This window comes from Terrapene carolina, unplaced genomic scaffold (genome assembly GCF_002925995.2).
Source record: "Terrapene carolina triunguis isolate 2854851 unplaced genomic scaffold, T_m_triunguis-2.0 Scaffold165, whole genome shotgun sequence".
Taxonomy (NCBI): Eukaryota; Metazoa; Chordata; order Testudines; family Emydidae; genus Terrapene; species Terrapene triunguis.
The window spans coordinates 956,200-973,694 of record NW_020664516.1 but is presented as its reverse complement, the minus strand read 5'-3'; the positions used below and the strand labels follow the sequence as shown (position 1 = coordinate 973,694).

The following is a 17,495-nucleotide window of genomic DNA, read 5'->3' as shown; positions in this document are numbered from 1 at the left end:
GACTTAACCACCATGAATTTATCCAGTTCTCTTTTAAACTCTGTTATAGTCCTAGCCTTCACAACCTCCTCAGGTAAGGAGTTCACATGCTAACATGTCTTCCTTTAGGACATCCGGCCACTTCTTCTTGGGTTGGCCTCAGTCTTTTTCCTTCAGTCTAGATATCTTGGACTCTTAACCACATCGTTGCCAAGACTGCGCTTTACATGACCAAACCATCTGAGCCCGTGCTCCCTTATTTTTTCATTTATGTATGTTGAGCATGTTTTTAACACACATATTCCTCATCTGGTCTTTCTTGTTTAAGCCACTCCTCCGTCTGAACGTTCGCATTTCTGTGGAACAGATTGTTTGTTCATGTTTCTTCTTTATTGCCCAACACTCAGTACCATATATTAAAAGTAGATGAACCATCATTTCATAGACTTCCTTTTTAATCTTACTAGTATCTTCCTATCACATACTACATGACTCACCTCTTTCCATTTGAGCCAGGCGTTTATTATCCTAGCTCTAATTTCATCCTCCGTTTCCCCAGATTCTGGAACCCGGATACTTCAACCTTTGTTTTCAGTACTCTCTACTCATCTAGTTTCAAGGATATTTCTTTAGTGTTCACATTATTGAAATTACATACCATCTATTCTTTTTCCTCTGCCTAGGTTTCTCCAACACATCTCTCCATTTATCAATATCCATTTCTAGGTGATCTTTCTCCTCACTGCATAGAATGATATCATCTGCAGACAATACACACCAAGATGTCTCCTCCTGTATGTTCCTTGTGGGGTTGCAGGACAAGAACAAACAAGAAAGGACTCAATGCTGATCCCTGATGCACTTCACCTATTGACTTTGCACTCACATAAATGGCTTGAACAAGGAAGACGTTCTGGTATCATTTTCTTTACATAACTGTGTTCCAGAATCTAAATTCTAATAAAAGTTTAAGCTTCTATCCCAGGGGTTGGCAACCTTTCAGACGTGGCGTGCCGAGTCTTCATTTATTCACTTTAATTTAAGGTTTCGTGTGCCAGTCATACATTTTAACGTTTTTAGAAGGTTTCTTTCTATAAGTCTATAATATAACACTAAATTATTGTTGTGTGTAAAGTAAATAAGGTTTTTAAAATGTGTAAGAAGCTTCATTTAAAATTAAATTAAAATGCAGAGCCCCCCGGACCGGTGGCCAGGACCCGGGCAGTGTGAGTGCCATTGAAAATCAGCTCGCGTGCCACCTTCCGCACGCATGCCATAGGTTGCCTACCCCTGTTCTAGACCTTATAGTTGCAAAGATAATAGACAAAATAAGAAACTAAATATAACCAATACAAAGCTGCTTGAGTTTGCACACAACCTGAAACAACAGGTCTAAGAGGTGCAAACTGCCTCTTTTCATCTCTATGGATATTAACACTGCAGCCTAAGAGTTACACTCAAAATGTTAACCCTGTCACCTATTTCACTGCTGATCATTTCAGCAGAAGACAGCTAACCTGCTGATCTATCACTGCTGGGTAAGATGACAGATACCAGGCGGGGAAAACCAACTTAAAGACCTATCTACTCTAAAATTTAATGTTGCCTGTGCCATACTCAAAATGAAGAGGTAAAGAAAATGCCAACTCCAAGCCTCAATCTGTCTCCCAGTGCCAAAAAAACAGAACTGCTTGACTTCCTGAGTGCCAAAAATCCCAAACCTCCAGCCATCCAAAAATCTGAAACAAAGAAAACTTTGTTGTCCAGATATTCCGTTAGAACGGGGATACTGTACAGCTTGTATTAAATGTCATATGTAATTCACTAAAAACACTACTGCTGGAGTACTTGTATCTGCCACAGAACTTTTAGTTCACCATAGCTGAGAGCTCCAAAACGAGGGGGCATGTTGCAGATTTCTGGTCCAGCTAGCCAGAGCACACAGGGCACTCCGCTCACGGACTGGCCTCCCTCCTGGGAGTCCTTGGAAGACCGTCAGAGGGGGACCTGTGGCTAGCAGGAGGGTTGGGAGGGATACAGTAAATCACACTTTCAGAGCTCAACAAGGAAGTCTTTAGATGCTTCAACTGGCCGTGGGCTGGATAGTAAGGGGAGGTCTGCACTGTTTAAAGCTACCATCCCAGCCACAGAAGACATGCACCTTAATTATGACTAAGGGTATGTCTACACTGCAATTAGATACCAAGGGCTGCCAGCTGACTCGGGCTAAGGGACTGTTTAATTGCAGTGCAGACATTCAGGCTTGGACTGTAGCCTGAGCTCTGGGACCCTCCCACCTTGTAGGGTCCTAGAACCCAGGCTATAGCCCAAGCCCAAATGTCTACACCACAATTAAACAGCCCCTTAGCCCGAGCCAGCTGGCATGTGACAGCCACGAGTGCCTAACTGCAGCATAGGCATGCCCTAAGAGGCCAGGCTTAGGACTCAAGGGCCATCTCAACAAGAGGCACAAGAGAGATTAGGAAGAGTCCTACCCTCACAGGCTTCAGCTCATGCTGCCACTCACCTCATCGATAAGCCATCCTCTAAAGAAGAAGAAAACCCAGAAACACACACAAAGGAACAAGCCAATGATTTAACCAAAAGAACAGAAGAAGACGTGACTGTGGCCTCCGTTATCTATAACCTAGCAGATACCACAGCGATCCCTCACTCCTCACCACACCTCTGCCTAAGAATTTTGATTTGTTTTACAGAAGCACCCAAAGGACACCAACTAGGACCGAGACACCATCATGCAGGTGCCTATACTAGCACATCAGGCTTCTAACCCCAAGGAGCTCCCAATCAATGCTTTTTAAGGAAGGAAATTGTGACTGAGTTTATGAAAAGTATTAGACTAAGTTACTCAGTGCTTCAGTCACTGTAAAGCGTCAGAAGGGAATGTGCACACGGCTCTGTCAATGCACCCACATCCAGGCCCACAGCACCTCTTCTTCTTCGAGGACTGGCACAGCCACCGCCAGCCCTACAATTCTGCTGCTGGACTTCAATCCTGACCTGCAGCATAGTCCTCAGCCTCTCAGTCTGCCAGACAGATTGAACGTGACATCTTCCTGATACGAATAAATGCTCACTAAGGAAACAGACAGAGACTAAAGATATATTCTCAGTTGTAGCTTAAGACAACACATTAACTCAATTTAACATACAGGTGCTATCACCATAGCATTCGAACATCTCCTCAATGACCCTCCCACCTCAATACCACTGCACATTTTAATAGCGTAGAACCATTTGCGTGGGAAGAGCTCCATAGTGGGTCATGTAGCCTATCTGTTCTGCTAACTAGATGCAACTGTGCCTTATGAAAGGCTTGAAGACTTCATAGAAGATAACTTGCTCTTCTATAGCACCTTTCCGCCAGGATTCCAGGTGTTCTACATTTTATTAAGCCTAACAAACCCCTAAAAGGTAAAGTTATATGCCCTTTGGAGATGATACCGTTCCCCCACTCAGACCTGTCCTCTGAAGTGCTCATCCAAAACTAATGAGTCCGGGTTAGAGCCAGAATAGGATTCTGGAGTCCCAACACCCAAAGCACTATTTAAACCTCTAAAACCTGCCTTATAGATTTCAGTCTCCAACCCGCACAAGCAACCAATTTTTAGGTCTTCTAGGTGAGTCAAAGCAAAATGGTCCCCAGGAGAAGGGAGAAGTCTATCCATGGGACAGGCAACCCCAGCAGCTGAAAGGCTTTCCTGTAGTGCCAGCATGAGTCCCTGGGGAACCTGGCAAAGATCAAGATTCCAGTACAAACAGCTTCTCCGTCACGACATCAGAGAGGCCCTCATCTGTCAGTTGGCAGAGACCCACTCACAGGTATAGGAGAGGAAAGACTGACGATTCAGATCCTTTTAGAAGTGACACTGCTGGGGATGTTACAAGATTCAGTCATTTTCATTTGCAGGCTTCTAAGTGCATTACAAACAACACATGCTATATATATGGATATTAAGTTACTGTGAAAGCTACACAAATCCCAGTCCATGTTGTGTATTATTGTATTAATAGCTCCCCCACCACCTACAGCCTAATGACTTTCACAGACTAGCCATAGCATTCATTCAGGGTAAGCTACTCAGAGAGCTTTGTGTGAGCACAGGAAGGCAGCTGGGAAAAACAAACCTGCCCTGTAATGCTAAGTGTACCTAGTACATCCTGAAGTTCCACTAATTTCAGTCTGCTGTCACAGTTGAACACACACACAGGAAGTACACCCAGGCTGGCGGGAATGTATTTACACCCTCACTGGCAAAAGGCTTGACTTATGGCATTCTTAGATTCTGAGCTCCTTGGAGAAGAGACCATGCACCTTGTGTGATTGGAAAGCGCTCAGCACACACTGGGTGCTACCATTAGTAAATAAAACAATAGGGGAGCACAGATTAATTCAGTCACAAAGGAACATGTGCTTTCCCCCTGGCTCTCAGACAACTCCAGATACTACAAGTTACAAATAATCTCTGCCCCTTTGTGTTTGAAATTCTCTGAGAAGCTTGAAAATGAGATTTGCACCTTGATAAATGATAATTTAGCACCTTCCTCCCCAAGGTGCTTTACAAATACTAAAAAAGTCTCAACCCCGATGAGGTAGACGAGGCTCAGCCTCATTTTAAAGAGGGAAATGGAGGCAGAAAGTGCATGTTGCGAGCACATGTCAATTGTCTACTTGCTGCAGGCAATGGGGCACCCATTTCTTTTTGAGAGTGTCACACCAACACACTGGACATTTATTACAAATCACATCAATTTCAAGAGGCAAAGTTACAGGCCTGAACATCAGGCTGTATTCCTAGAATGAGAACACTGACACACAAGTAGGGAGGAATCAGAACAGACTGCATTCGCCATGGGTTAGCTAGTTTTGCAGGCCACCACCTGCAGTAAGGCAATGGCGTGCTCTGATTGTGTGGTGGACTAATGGTAGCGCTGTCATGCAACAATAATTCCTTGGTTTCACATTTTATTAGATAGGCCAGTGAAGACCAGAGAAGCACATGAATGCATAGAACTGGCCCCCGAGCAATAAAAATTAAGTTACACAAGGGTTCCTTTTCTTATTCATAGATTCCTAGGCCAGAAGGGACCACTGGGACCATTTAGTCTGACCGCTTCTATAATGCAGGCCAGAGAACTTCTCCATAATAATTCCTTTTTGACAAGATCTGCTCTAGTTCAAACAACATCCAATCTTGAAAGAATCCACCACAATCTTTGGTAAATTGTTCCAAGTCTGAACTAGACTAGTGTATGGAAAGCTTACTGGGTTCTGAAAGCATTTATACTCCTTCACAAATAAATTACTAGACCCTAAAATCCTGTCCTTCCAATTAACTTGCTTTCTCAACACCAACTGAGTCCTAACATGATTTTAGCTCCAGATCACAAATAGCTAGAATCAGAGATTAATGTTTCATATCACTAGAATGATGGGACCTCATGCTGTTCGTAGGGCATAAGGCTTTGGGTTCTAGTTCTTGCTGTTTGAGTTAGACACTAAAATCAGGTCAGACTTAAGTAAGGAAAAAGATGGCAATCAGAATGGCATTATTTTAAGACCTGAACCCAATCATCCTTTCCATGCTTGAGGCATGCCTTATCCCGTTAAAAAATAGGGAACTTCAGCTTCCCAGCTGTATAAAATGTTTTGGGCACCAATGGCTCATGAGATAATGGCCTTGAAAACACTCGGCACTCGTCTATAGCGAGTCTCAGAGCAACATGACACCGCGAAATAAAAACTGCACTGTTCTATAACCAGTACTTTAGACTCACCGTTGCCTGGCTCGAAGGAGAATCCCAATTTAGTTCACCACAGATAACAATTAAACACTGCCATAATGCCAGGTCCCAGGGTGAGGAGAAGATGAGATAGGTAGGGAAATGGTGGGAATTCACAATATCCCATCAAGAATGACTGCAAGTGAACCAAGGTTTGGAGAGGGGAGGGACCCCACTGTAGGGTAGTTAAGCACTGAAACAAGTTACCTAGGGAGCTGGTGAAATCTCCGTCTTCAGAGGTTGTCTAACCCTTTCTTTAAAAACACTTGTCAGACATGGTCTAGATAATACTTAGTCCTGCCTCAACGTAGGGGACTGGACTAGATCTATTGAGGTACCTTTCCAGTCCTACATTTCTATGATTAAGTACCCCAGCAATTGGTGACCGCAAACCACATTCATTCACTGCTTATTCATTTTGATTGTAGACTAGATGAGGGCAATTGTTATCCTGTTTGTCCTGTAGACTAACAAAGCATGGTCCCAATCACACTAACGTTGCTAAAAACTGTTTATCCTGTGTGCATCAGTGTTTCAACCGGTTTCATCGGCTAACGAGAAGCTGGGATGCTCAGCAACAGGCCATTTTTCTAGTGCAGATGGGAGTCTGAAGGCTGCTAAATAAAAACAAACCATTCTATCAAGGATGCAAGGCCAAAACCAGTGCACAGGAGAGGGCTTGCAAATGAAAAGGAGACATGTTCCATACTGGCGACTAATAGCTGAACAGCCTGCTCGTGAAACTGACAGCATTACCCTCTTGATGTTTCAGCACAGCCTAGCAGAGACAATGTGAATTCAAACCCTGAGATTGGATGATTAACACCGAAAAAATGATCTCAAGTTCAAAGGAGTACACTGTGCTACTGTCATCATGGCTTATTTGGAGAGCTGGTGCTCTGAAGAGGAAGGAAACCTTTGCTTCTGTCTCTATAAGGCAGTTCTCAATGGTGAGAGACTAAAGCATGATTCACAACAGGACTATCTAGGCTTCACGTTGGGTAGAACTCTCACATATTGTGATCATCTTACAAATACAGCGACTAAGGTCAAAACGCACAACGACCTGCTCAGAAAACTGGCCGGAATGAAATGGGGCACCAATGCCCAAACATCATGCACTTCAGCCTTGGCACTTTTATTCAGCGGCGGATATAGCGCTCCAGTATAGGCTCGCTCATCTCACACAAAGATGATCCACATACAACTTAATCCACCATGCACATTATTTCAACTACTCCTCTCTACCATGGTTACCGGTTCTCTACAATATTGCTCCGTTCAGTGTTCACAGAGAGGAAAGCATAGCCAAGCTAGTGATGAAATTGCGTGATATGCCACATCTACTGTTAATTAAAGACATTTTTAATCCACCGCATGGTCATCTGCCCTCCCCGTCACCTGTTGTGGATAAGTTTACCAGGAGAGGGATTTACAGTAGAGGATGCATGGTGAGTTTCATGGTCCGCAGAGAAAGTGACAAATAATTATCTTGTCTTGGACCCACTCAATGCGATTTACCGCAAAGGCAATGGAGCCTTCTGAACTGGTTTCATACCAGACATGGAATTTGTGCTGCAGCAGAATTTCGGTGGTGTTTTAGAGACTGTCCACTATGTCAATGTGGCCAGCCACAAACCATGACACATATTGTTGAGGACTTCAAAATGGCAACTTCCTGAAGATCTTTGTGCCTTGAACATCGTTGATAAGAACGCTGTGGCTTTGCTTGACCAGATTGCATATGCCAAATAAATAAGCGCCTGACCAGGTAAACCAATCTTCAGTAGGACAAGAGAAACCAGTCCAGCACAAAACCTGAAAGACATCCCTCACTCCATGTGCACCGTAGGGCATTAATCACAACTGCACCAAAGCCAAGTGCTCTACAGTGAGGTAACAGGAGGAAGCCAGGTACAAGGGTGAGGTTAGAAAGGTCTTGCAATTGAGAAAGGGTAAAGATAAGACACCCTTGCTTTTTCCGCTTCCAATGGGGTTTGATCTATCACCCTCAAAACTTGCATTGTCAGTGCTCACCACAAGCTTTTCTTCCCAAACACATTCCAGAGATCCCAGCCCCCAGAACACCAGACCACTATTAAATTCAAGCTCTGCTTTCAGTAGTGCTCCAGTTGATAAAATCTTAGCAAAGCAATACTGCAGGGCACAAAAGAGCGTTCAATGCCACGTATTATCAGTTGAAGTGAGGGTTACAAAGAAACCTAAAGCCTGTGCGCACTTCAGAGCAGCGAAGGATTAGCATAGAGTAGCGAATTCAGCCACAGTCAGCAGCAGAGCTAGGCAAGATTGTTTGCGAACATATTCACAATCTGAACTGTGACTCAATTCTAGCCACATTCATTCCTTTTTGGTCGTTTTGCCATGAACATTCAGGTTTTTTTCGATTTGCTTAAATGTCTGGGGAGCAGCTTCTATTCAGGCAAATGTCAGTATTAGCATGCAAATGAACATTCCCTCTCAAAATGCTCCCACAGCCACCCCTGTATGTGCTGGCTGCTTGGGAATAAGGATGTCAGAGACAAGACTAAAAAGAGGGGGAAAGCCAGTAATTTGAAAACATGGAAACATTAAATAAAAGCGAGGGATCATTCAGCACAAGCAGCTGCGGGGAATGATTAGGCACCGGACAAAGAATCGTGAACATGTCCATCTGCAAAAACACGGAACTAGTATGGCGAGGCAATGGATCGACACCTAGGGACAACCATGCTGTAAAACCCCCACTACTGAAAGCAGAGGCCAGAGAGATGGATCTGCTGGCATCTGGGAGCCATCAGAATACTGTCTAAAGGCAGCTGACAGGGAGAGCCATCAGACCCACCACAAGCTAAAAAGAAACAAAGTTGGCAAAGCAGCACTGCAAGTGAGGGAAAAGGGGGAAGGAAGCAGAGATGACTTGGTATAAGTCTGCTAGACAGCCAATAAATCTGGCCTTTATATTTCTCTCTCCTTTAGTCATGAAGAAACCCAGCTATTTTTAAATCTGGGGTATAACATATTTAGCCAAATATGATAATTATTCTGTGCAACGGAGGACAGGAAAAGATCTTAAATGTCCCAAAATTGACTAAACCAGCTTAGCTCCTAAGCTTCTCTGTAAACTGTTCCCCACCCTGTCCCTGAAAAATTCCACACTCCAAGGAGCTCTTCAGACAAGGATCCTGTTTACAGGTGTAGTTCAGCCAATCCGGGGAGCAAATGCATTGAGACTCTGTGGCCAATCAAACTGCTCAAATAGATACACACAGGAGCAAAGACACAAATAGTTCACAAAAACCTCAAAGTTGTTTGCAAAGCCTACAGGCTAAACAGTTATGAATGTGACACTGATAAAATCGTGATCTGTTTGTGGACAGGTCATGAACAGAAGAGTCACCACAAACAGTTCTGCCAGCTCTGCTAAATAAGGTAAGCCACCGGACACGTCAGGAATCAAGCCATGCTAACTGCTGATGCTCAAGAGCACGCTAGGACGACACAGGAAGTTCAAAGGCCAGCAAGTCTTAGGGGAGCTTGGAACCAATTGCAGCAGACTGCTGGGATCTCCAGTGTACCAGGCCAGCTTATTCAGTTCCTCCTCTCCAGTCTCCAAGAGATGAGGAGCATGGTACCTCCCTAAAGAGGCAGCAGTGTCAGCAAACATGTCCTGTCCACTCCTCCTAGATCTGAGATTGAGGTTTTATAAGTTTCCTGGTGCCCTAAATCAGCTCCAACCCATAGGAGAGTGAAACGACATACTGCAGTAATATACAGATGGGACACAGTCCCTGGGACAGAGCTTGTGCTTCCAGCCATGATGAATATGTAAAATAGCTCTATGGTAGCTCTGAATTGCCACAAAGAGGCATCCAGGTGTGTCTTCAAGTCCTGAGCTCTTGCCCCTAGGCCAGCAGGGGTTGCAGCACAGCCCTCCCCGGACATCACGTCTATTTGACAAACTGAGGAACAGTACAGCCAGGCTCCAGAGTGAGCCGCAGTCAGTCAGTCTTCCTTAGCCAGAAGGGTGGCGGTCACAACTCACAGCCTGGAATGTGGAGGGAGTAAAGCTGAGGAGAGTGGGTGAACCCGACAGGCTCTAAAATGGGCAAGGGTTCCTTAGGGGGCACCGGGCAGTGCTCTTTGAATATTGCACTTTGTTTTGTAACATCCACCTGGGACCCAAGCCAATGTTTACCAATGCTTAGACAACAGAGCAGCCTAGGGATGGGGAAGGGCAAGGAAACACGTCTATGTGGCTTCTCTGTGCACATGTAGTCCCCCAGCAGAGCACCTTTAGAAGACAGCTGTATTAAACAGTACGGAAAGACAACATGGAGGGAAGCTGCTCTGTTAGTGGACGGAGAACAGTGCTGTTCTGCATCTTGGTCAAGAGCTACCAACAAGTTTTCAGTTCTTGCCACCTCCAGAGTCACCAAGAATTCAGCTCTGTCTAGGGTCCAAAGAGCTTACTGAATGAGAACAAGTGTTAGCCCTGCCTCCCATCAGTACCACCTTATCACCATCAGATAACCCTAGCATGATGGCAGCACTAGCCCAAGGCACATCAGTCTCTGGCGCCAGTTCATAAACTCCCCTTTATCTAAAAGGTATTGTAGAAAAGCAAAATTTGGTGCCATGTGGTAAAATAAAAGCTAGTAATCTGACTCCCTCAGAATGCTCCTTTTATACAGTGGAATGCTCCAGAGTGGCCTCTACCCCATTGCCTAGCCACATATGTTGGCAAGTGCCACCACTTTACTTAGGCCTGGCCATGGAGTCTTGCCATAATGCCACTCACTACAGCAGCGGCCCCCAACCTTTTTCGTCGGGCGGGTGCCAGACGACAAGACACGGAGGACCGTGGCGGCGGCTCCATCTGCCGAAATGCCGCCGACAAGCGGCAACGTCAATAGGCATCGCCACTGAAATGCTGCATCGCCGCCGAAATGCCGCCAAAAATTGGCGGCATTTCGGCAGCGACGTCTCTGGATGACGCTGCTTGTTGGTGGCATTTCGGCGGATGCTTGTCCACCGGCCAGTACGCGGGCGCATTTAGACGCCATGGTGCCCGCGGGCACCGCGTTGGGGACCCCTGCACTACAGCCTACGGATCAGAAAAGTCACGTCTCCAATGCAGTTAATAAAACAAAGTAACTTCGTTCATGCTAAGCAAAATCATATTCAGACATCCCCATCCGAAACCGCAACCACACTTACTGAAACTGGTTCTCCCAGCACCCCAATCCAGTGAGCAGCACTACATATCCCTCATCCCGTCATCAAACTAAATGGTTGTCAATACAGCAAGAAACAGTATGTTTAAAGACCTACAAGCTACAAAGCTGAAATTATGGATTTGAAGTAGGGAGCTTGGAAACAAGCTTCAAGAATCCTCTTGACCTGCTTTCTAAGGGATTTCAGATACTGTTGGAACACTCTTCTTCTCTCCTCCTTATTCAATTCCGGTATTCCACTTTGTTAAACTGAAGTCATTAGCATCACAAATGTACCAAGCACTGACAAACTCAGTAGCAGTATAGACACATACACCTGACTGATACTCTAGGCCCCAAACCGATAGTCTGAAAAGTAAAACATTAAGGATGAGACAAAGCCCACAAAAGGATGTTCTGAGTTAGTGGGGCTGTAGCAGCCCTATTGTTTCCGGGTACCACAGCACAATTTAGCAAAGGGTCCCAGACCTGAGAGATGTTACATACCCTGGGAGGTCTTTGAAAAGTTAGCGCAGTATGCATAGTGCTGCACAGCCTCCGATACAGGATCCAGTACTGCAATGCCTAGGACAAGCAATCTTTATGGGTGCTGTGGCAGCCACAACACAGAACCTACATGCTTTTGTGGCTTTAGGTCTCAGCCTGAGCACTCTCAATGCAGCTGTGCATCTAACTTCTCCCTCCTCCAGCAACAGGGAAACAAGCACAGACATGCCTTCGACATCAAAATGAGGCCTTGGCAAATTCTCCAGCACATTGTTTTGGTATGGTGTGGTCATGTCATCACCATAGGCTTACCGTGACATTTGATTTTTACACCACTACGGTGTTGGTAGACATGGCTGCGTACTTCATAACATTATGATGGGAAATAATGACCATTATGGTGTGCAGCACAGAAATGGCTTGTCAAGATCAAGAGCTCTGCTCTCGGGAGTCAACCAGCAAGTTTATGTGATTCTGCCATCTCCACATGAGATGGACCTAGTCCACCTTAAGGACAAACTAACTGTGCCTTAGGGTGCTATCATAATATAAATATTTACTCCTCCTACTACTACTAATGCAGTCCAAATTGGAATCCCTACCATGGTTGGCAATTTCCTGGGGGGAAAAAACAGTTTAGGACAGGGTGGGTTAAACTGGGAAACTTGGAAAAATAACTGCACCAGTGTCCAGCAAATTCAGCAAGCATAGAATGAATCTTTTCAAACTTTGGATACATCCAGTCAAAACTGAGGACTAGGCTTGGTCTATCCACTACAGAATGCTGCATGGCCAAATGGACCTGGACTGGAAGTTTGCAACTCTACATGCTTCTGATTGCTTAATGCATCAAGCCTACAATTCTGCATTAATGGTGTTTTCATGTAATCAAATGTTTTCGACTCCTGTATACACAATATTGAAAACTGAAATATGAGTCATAACATGCATAACTTCTTAAAGAAAATGCCAAATCAAAATATATAGACATTTCAATATTCAGTACATATTAGTATTAATCCTAATGCATTTTACTTTTTGTTTGTACAATCATAAATTAATGTACAAATCTACTATCTTATGCAACCACAATTTGAATATGTAACTAAAACTAAGTGCAACATGGTGTGCATTAATGGAACAGTTTTTAAAATAGAAAATGCCTTGAACTGGGATTAACTAGTTTTTCACTGGGTGACAAAAAACACCTCTGGTAAATACCATGCCATCCCTAGCCCCTACGATCCAAGCTGGCAGAAGGCCCCTATGAAGCTCTTTTGATAATCAGTCTCATCTCCTGATTTCAGTCCTCACTGGTGAAAGCAGCACCCTTCCTAAATGAGAAACCATGCCCATGATTTGATTGATTAGGTTCCTCACTCTCCTTCCCACAATCCCCTACACTGCCTTGTATCCAATGTGTCCTCACACCTGCACAGGGGTCCTGTATTATACCAATTTCACCCTATATCGTTCTCCCCTCTGTATAACTACACTTGTGTTCACACTTCAGCCAACAGAAAATATTTGTACAGCAGGTGGGCATCAATTTCCTCCTGGCTAGCTCATCTACACAAGCCAGGTGATAAGAACCAGATGTAACAGTCACCATGCTTGCTAACCACACAACACTACATTAGTTTTTCCCCTCTCCTCCTAACATCCCTAGCAGAATCCCATGTCCCCCAATGCGCCCTTTAATTTTGCTCCCAGAAAAATGCTTAATGTAGTGATAAACGTACAACAGAGGGCTGGATGGGATTCAAACTAAGTAGTCAACACTACTCGCTGAACTTCCTCTTGGAGAACATTGTAAAGTGACAACATTCACATTCTGCTTCTAATACCATGCACACAATGTACGACGTCTGCTGTGCTTCCAGCCGTTCCTGCCCTATGGAGCATGACGTTGGATTGGAAAATCAATCCAAAGTCAGCCCATAGGAACCTATGTTATTTCAATGGCTAGATTTAATGGGAAGAATAGTCTGATTTTGGCATTCTGCCTCCAGCACTAGGATTTCCCAATCCCACAGCTGTTGCCTGTCACTAACCCCGATGGTGTAATCAACCTTCAGAAAACAACCTAATCAAGTGGAAATCCAGGGCCCGGACTGATGGTAGAAGATACACAGATCCAACCTACATTCACAAAGGCCTTGTTTTCTTCCCTTTAGATAGCTGCTCTTCTCACTGCACACGGAGAGCTTCTGGACAAGATGACTGACCTCCTCCCAGAGCTCAATTACTGCTACTCCTTTTCATCCAGCAAACGTAATAGTTGAAACATAAGGTTCAAGCTCTTCCAGAGCTCGGATTTGGACAGCACCGCCCTTTGCTACACTTCCAAACATTGAGGGCTAAAGCCAGCATTAGAAGTAGGATTGGTATCAGAATATTAGTCACTAAGCCAGCCCTGAAGTGTCCTGATTTCTCAGTTGGGCCTTTCAGGAGGCTGGCTGGCTTGTGTGAATAAAGCTAGGGAGCGTCTACACTTGAAACAGAACAGCGGCACAGAAGCAGTCCTGCACCTGCACTACTTTAGCACTTTGGTGTAAACATCCCTACATGATAGGAGGAGTTCTCCCACTATCCAGAAAGGTGGTAGACAGATTGTCAAGGCTGATTCCCCACTCTAGCACTTCAAGTATAGAAGGTGGGGGCCCGCAAGGATTCTCAAAATTAATACTGGCCACTCCAGGCTTGTAAACTCCCAAGGTTACAGCTTCTCTCTGACCTTGGATGGGTAGATGCTGCCACCACCCAAATGCAAAAACAAAAAAAAAACCCTTCTGCAAACCCAAAAAAGCACACTTGGGAATTCCTTCCTGTGGGGTATCCTCAAGGTAAATTTTATTAAAAACAAAAAGAAAGAAAATACATCTGGAACTTAGGCTTTTTGCTAGATCAAAAAAAACTATTACAAAAATTGAGCATCAAAATAGCTCTCTTGAGGTTCAGCTTAAAGGTTACAAGCAAAACAAAAGCAACTGGGGTTAGCACAGAGGAGTCCACAAGCCAATAAGAAATAACCCTAATCATGTCTTCCTAGACCTTCCCTGACTTACTTACATATCTGGGGTTTCAGATAAGCAATCTCTAGGTATGAACTGATGGTTTTTCATACCTGGCTTAAAGCTTCCTACATCATAGTTCAGCCCTGTTCCTGCTCTGCATCTCCTCTCCTCTCTCTGGAGAACAACAGACCGACAAAGGGAAAGTTTTTTCCCCCCAATTTTAAAAAGTTCTAGCCCTCTCATTGGCTCTTTTAGTCAGGTGCCCACTCCCTTCTTTTTACCTATGGACTTTTTTAACCCTTTACAGGTAAAGCAAGTAGAGAACAGCTTCCAAGAGGGATTTTATAGCTAACTGGCTGGCTGGGTGTCCACAAAAGGGAGCTCCCCTCCCTCTCGTTTATCACACAAGTCAACAGGAGAATTGTTCCGTCAACCTAGTGCAGGGATTAAGTCGGTTTAACTACGTTGCTCAGGGGTGTGGATTTTTCACACCTATAAGCAATGTAGCTGGGTCAACCGCACTCTAGTGTAGATCAGGCTCTACAAAGTAGCAATTCTCAGTGATTAATGACCCACGTCACTCCCTCATTCACTCACATTCCCCTGTTTAGCAAAGCTTCCACATATTTTGACATGAGTGAATCCTTGAAGGGAAATACTTCAGTTTATGGGCTGTCCCCTCCCAGACTTGAGAAACAGAGAATTTTCCATTTCCCCTGAAGTTAAGTGATACAGGAAACCAGTCCAGCTATCAAGGATGTTGCAATATCTGTTTATTCAGTTCCAGCAGTCTATTAGTTATTCAGACATTACTGAAACAAAGGGAACACTACTGAATTTCAAACTGCATTAGAGTCTTAGTACTTCTCAAGTTGTCATAATTACCCATACAAAACAGCATAGGGAGCAGCTACATTCCTATATGTATTATTGGCTTGCCACCTGTTGACTACACAAACATAACAACTCACCACATATCTGCCTATTATAAATGTCATCTGAGTGACCTCTAACCCTTCCAACAAGGAAGACTGAGCAAAACAGAGCTAGTAAACACATATAAAACACTGGAATCAAATTAGAGCAGTGCACTTACCCATCTCTACCTTTACTGACAATCTTCACTTCAAAGTAATAAATGCCACAAGCTGCAGGGATGGGGTGTGTAGCCCTGACTGATGCAGCATCTTTGTGATTTTTCCCATGACCTAGGAAAGAGTTGAATAATGAGTACTTAATGGGCACAAGTTCCTAGGCCCTTCATTTCAACAACACCACATGAACAGAGCAAAGGACTTCAACAGCAAAATTCATTCTGCATCTGAGAAATTAGAAGATGACTCCTCAGTCAGTTAAAAAAGACACAAGCCTGCACTGCCACCACGTAAATAACCTACAATATGTGCTCCTGCAGCTTTCCCTTTGCCTACCCTCTTAAGGTGCTGAGAAAAAAGCATAATGCTACCCTCGGTTTTGAAATCTCAGCACCCAAAACAAACCAATTGTGCAAGATGGAGATGACATCAGTGTTTAGTAGGCTGAGGGGCGATGGTATGCTCAGCTCTCTCTAGCTATTCTGGAAAGGCAGCCTCCATCACAGTGGGGAGGGAAGAAACACGAAATCGTGGGTCTTAGAGCTCTGAACTTGACTGGTTTCCTCTGAACTCAAGTGATGGAGGTACCCAGGCGGGAGCCCCTTTAGCCAGCATCGTGAGGGGCTGGCAGAGACAACAGGAGACCCTACGGAGGCAGAGCCTTACAGAGGAGAAGCCAGGCCCCCAGCGAAATGACACCGCAAAGTGTTATATAAGGCAGGAACAGGGGGGTTGGGCTCAGCGCCGCTTTAGCTCTCCCTCGCCCGGGGAAACCCGAGGGACAGCTCAAACCCCAAACCTCCCCTCCCAAAAGTCAGAGGGGCAGTTCGGCGGGGTTTGTGGTAGCGACTGAGATTGGGGGGGGTGGACACACGATCCCCGAACTACCGCCCCTCTGCCCGGCCCGGTTCCGCTCCCCCTCAGCCCGGGCAGGGAGAAGCCCGACTCTAGGTCTGCCCCCCCGGCCCCTCTTCCCAGGGAGGCGCGGGCTGCGCCCAGGCCCCCGCCCCCCGCAGCGCCCCGGCTGCCCTGGACCAGCCCGGTGCCGGCTCCCCCCGGCCCCAGCACCTCAGGCTGCCCCGAGGGCGGCCGGGCTCCCGGCCCGGGGCTCCCGGCGCGGCTGCCGGCACCTTTGTAGTGGACGCGCAGGTTGCCCTGCGAGAGGCCGATGTAGTTGTACTTGTCCTTGGGGCTCCAGGAGCGGGGCAGCGGCGTCTCGGCCTGGTTCACGGCCGGGTAGAGGCGGCGGAGGCGCTGGCTCAGCTCCTGCTCCTCGGGCGGGCACGGCAGCCCCGCGTCCCCCCCGTGCAAGCTCCCTGCTCCCGGATCCGCCATCTTGGATTCGCTATTGTGTCACCGGACGGGGAGCGAGGCCCAGCTCCCTCCGCCAGCCAATGGGCTGCGGGCCCGGCCACAATGGAGCCGCGGCCCCGACGGGAATCCGAGTCCGCTCCCCGCCCCTGACAAGCCGCTTCCAGCACGCCTGGACTACAGCTCCCGAGAGGCACCGCGCCAAGGGCCCCGCCCCTGCGCTGTGGCGCATTGCACGCTGGGAAAGAGAGTGCGCTATAGCTGCTGTCCACATTGACAAGGCGGCGCAAGGCACTACAAGCCCCAGAACGCCGCCGGAGAGCCAGGCACGGCGCCGTGTTCAGAACTGTGCCCCGGGCATACCGGTGTGGGGACCCCCATAACCTCCGTCCCGGGCAACACCCTCCCCCAGGGCTAAACCCCGCCGCACACACCAACCCTGGTCCCGCAGGGTAACTACCCCCTGCGTTCTCCCCTATAGCCGGCCCCCCGCCTTCCTTAGGGTACCCCCCGCATCCTCCTCCGCCTTGCCTAACGTACCCGCCCTGCATCCTCCCCCCCACACACCT

At 46.3% G+C, this 17,495-nt stretch overlaps 2 protein-coding genes across 2 annotated transcripts in view; one reads left to right on the top strand and one right to left on the bottom strand.

The window, feature by feature from the left end:
• Window positions 1–16,950, bottom strand: part of LOC112103276 (ran-binding protein 10) — a 142,903-nt gene extending 125,953 nt beyond the window's left edge. Inside the window, exons 1-2 of the mRNA XM_026653804.1 lie at window positions 16,746–16,950; window positions 15,618–15,729 (exon numbers count right to left, since the gene is read on the bottom strand). Of these exons, the coding sequence (XP_026509589.1) occupies window positions 15,618–15,729; window positions 16,746–16,950 (317 nt within the window). The remainder of the gene's footprint in view (window positions 1–15,617; window positions 15,730–16,745) is intronic.
• A 59-nt stretch (window positions 16,951–17,009) lies between these two features.
• The window catches only part of LOC113406927 (translin-associated factor X-interacting protein 1-like), a 50,858-nt gene continuing 50,372 nt past the window's right edge, over window positions 17,010–17,495 (top strand). Inside the window, exon 1 of the mRNA XM_029912023.1 lies at window positions 17,010–17,293. Coding sequence (XP_029767883.1) covers window positions 17,010–17,293 — 284 coding nt within the window. The remainder of the gene's footprint in view (window positions 17,294–17,495) is intronic.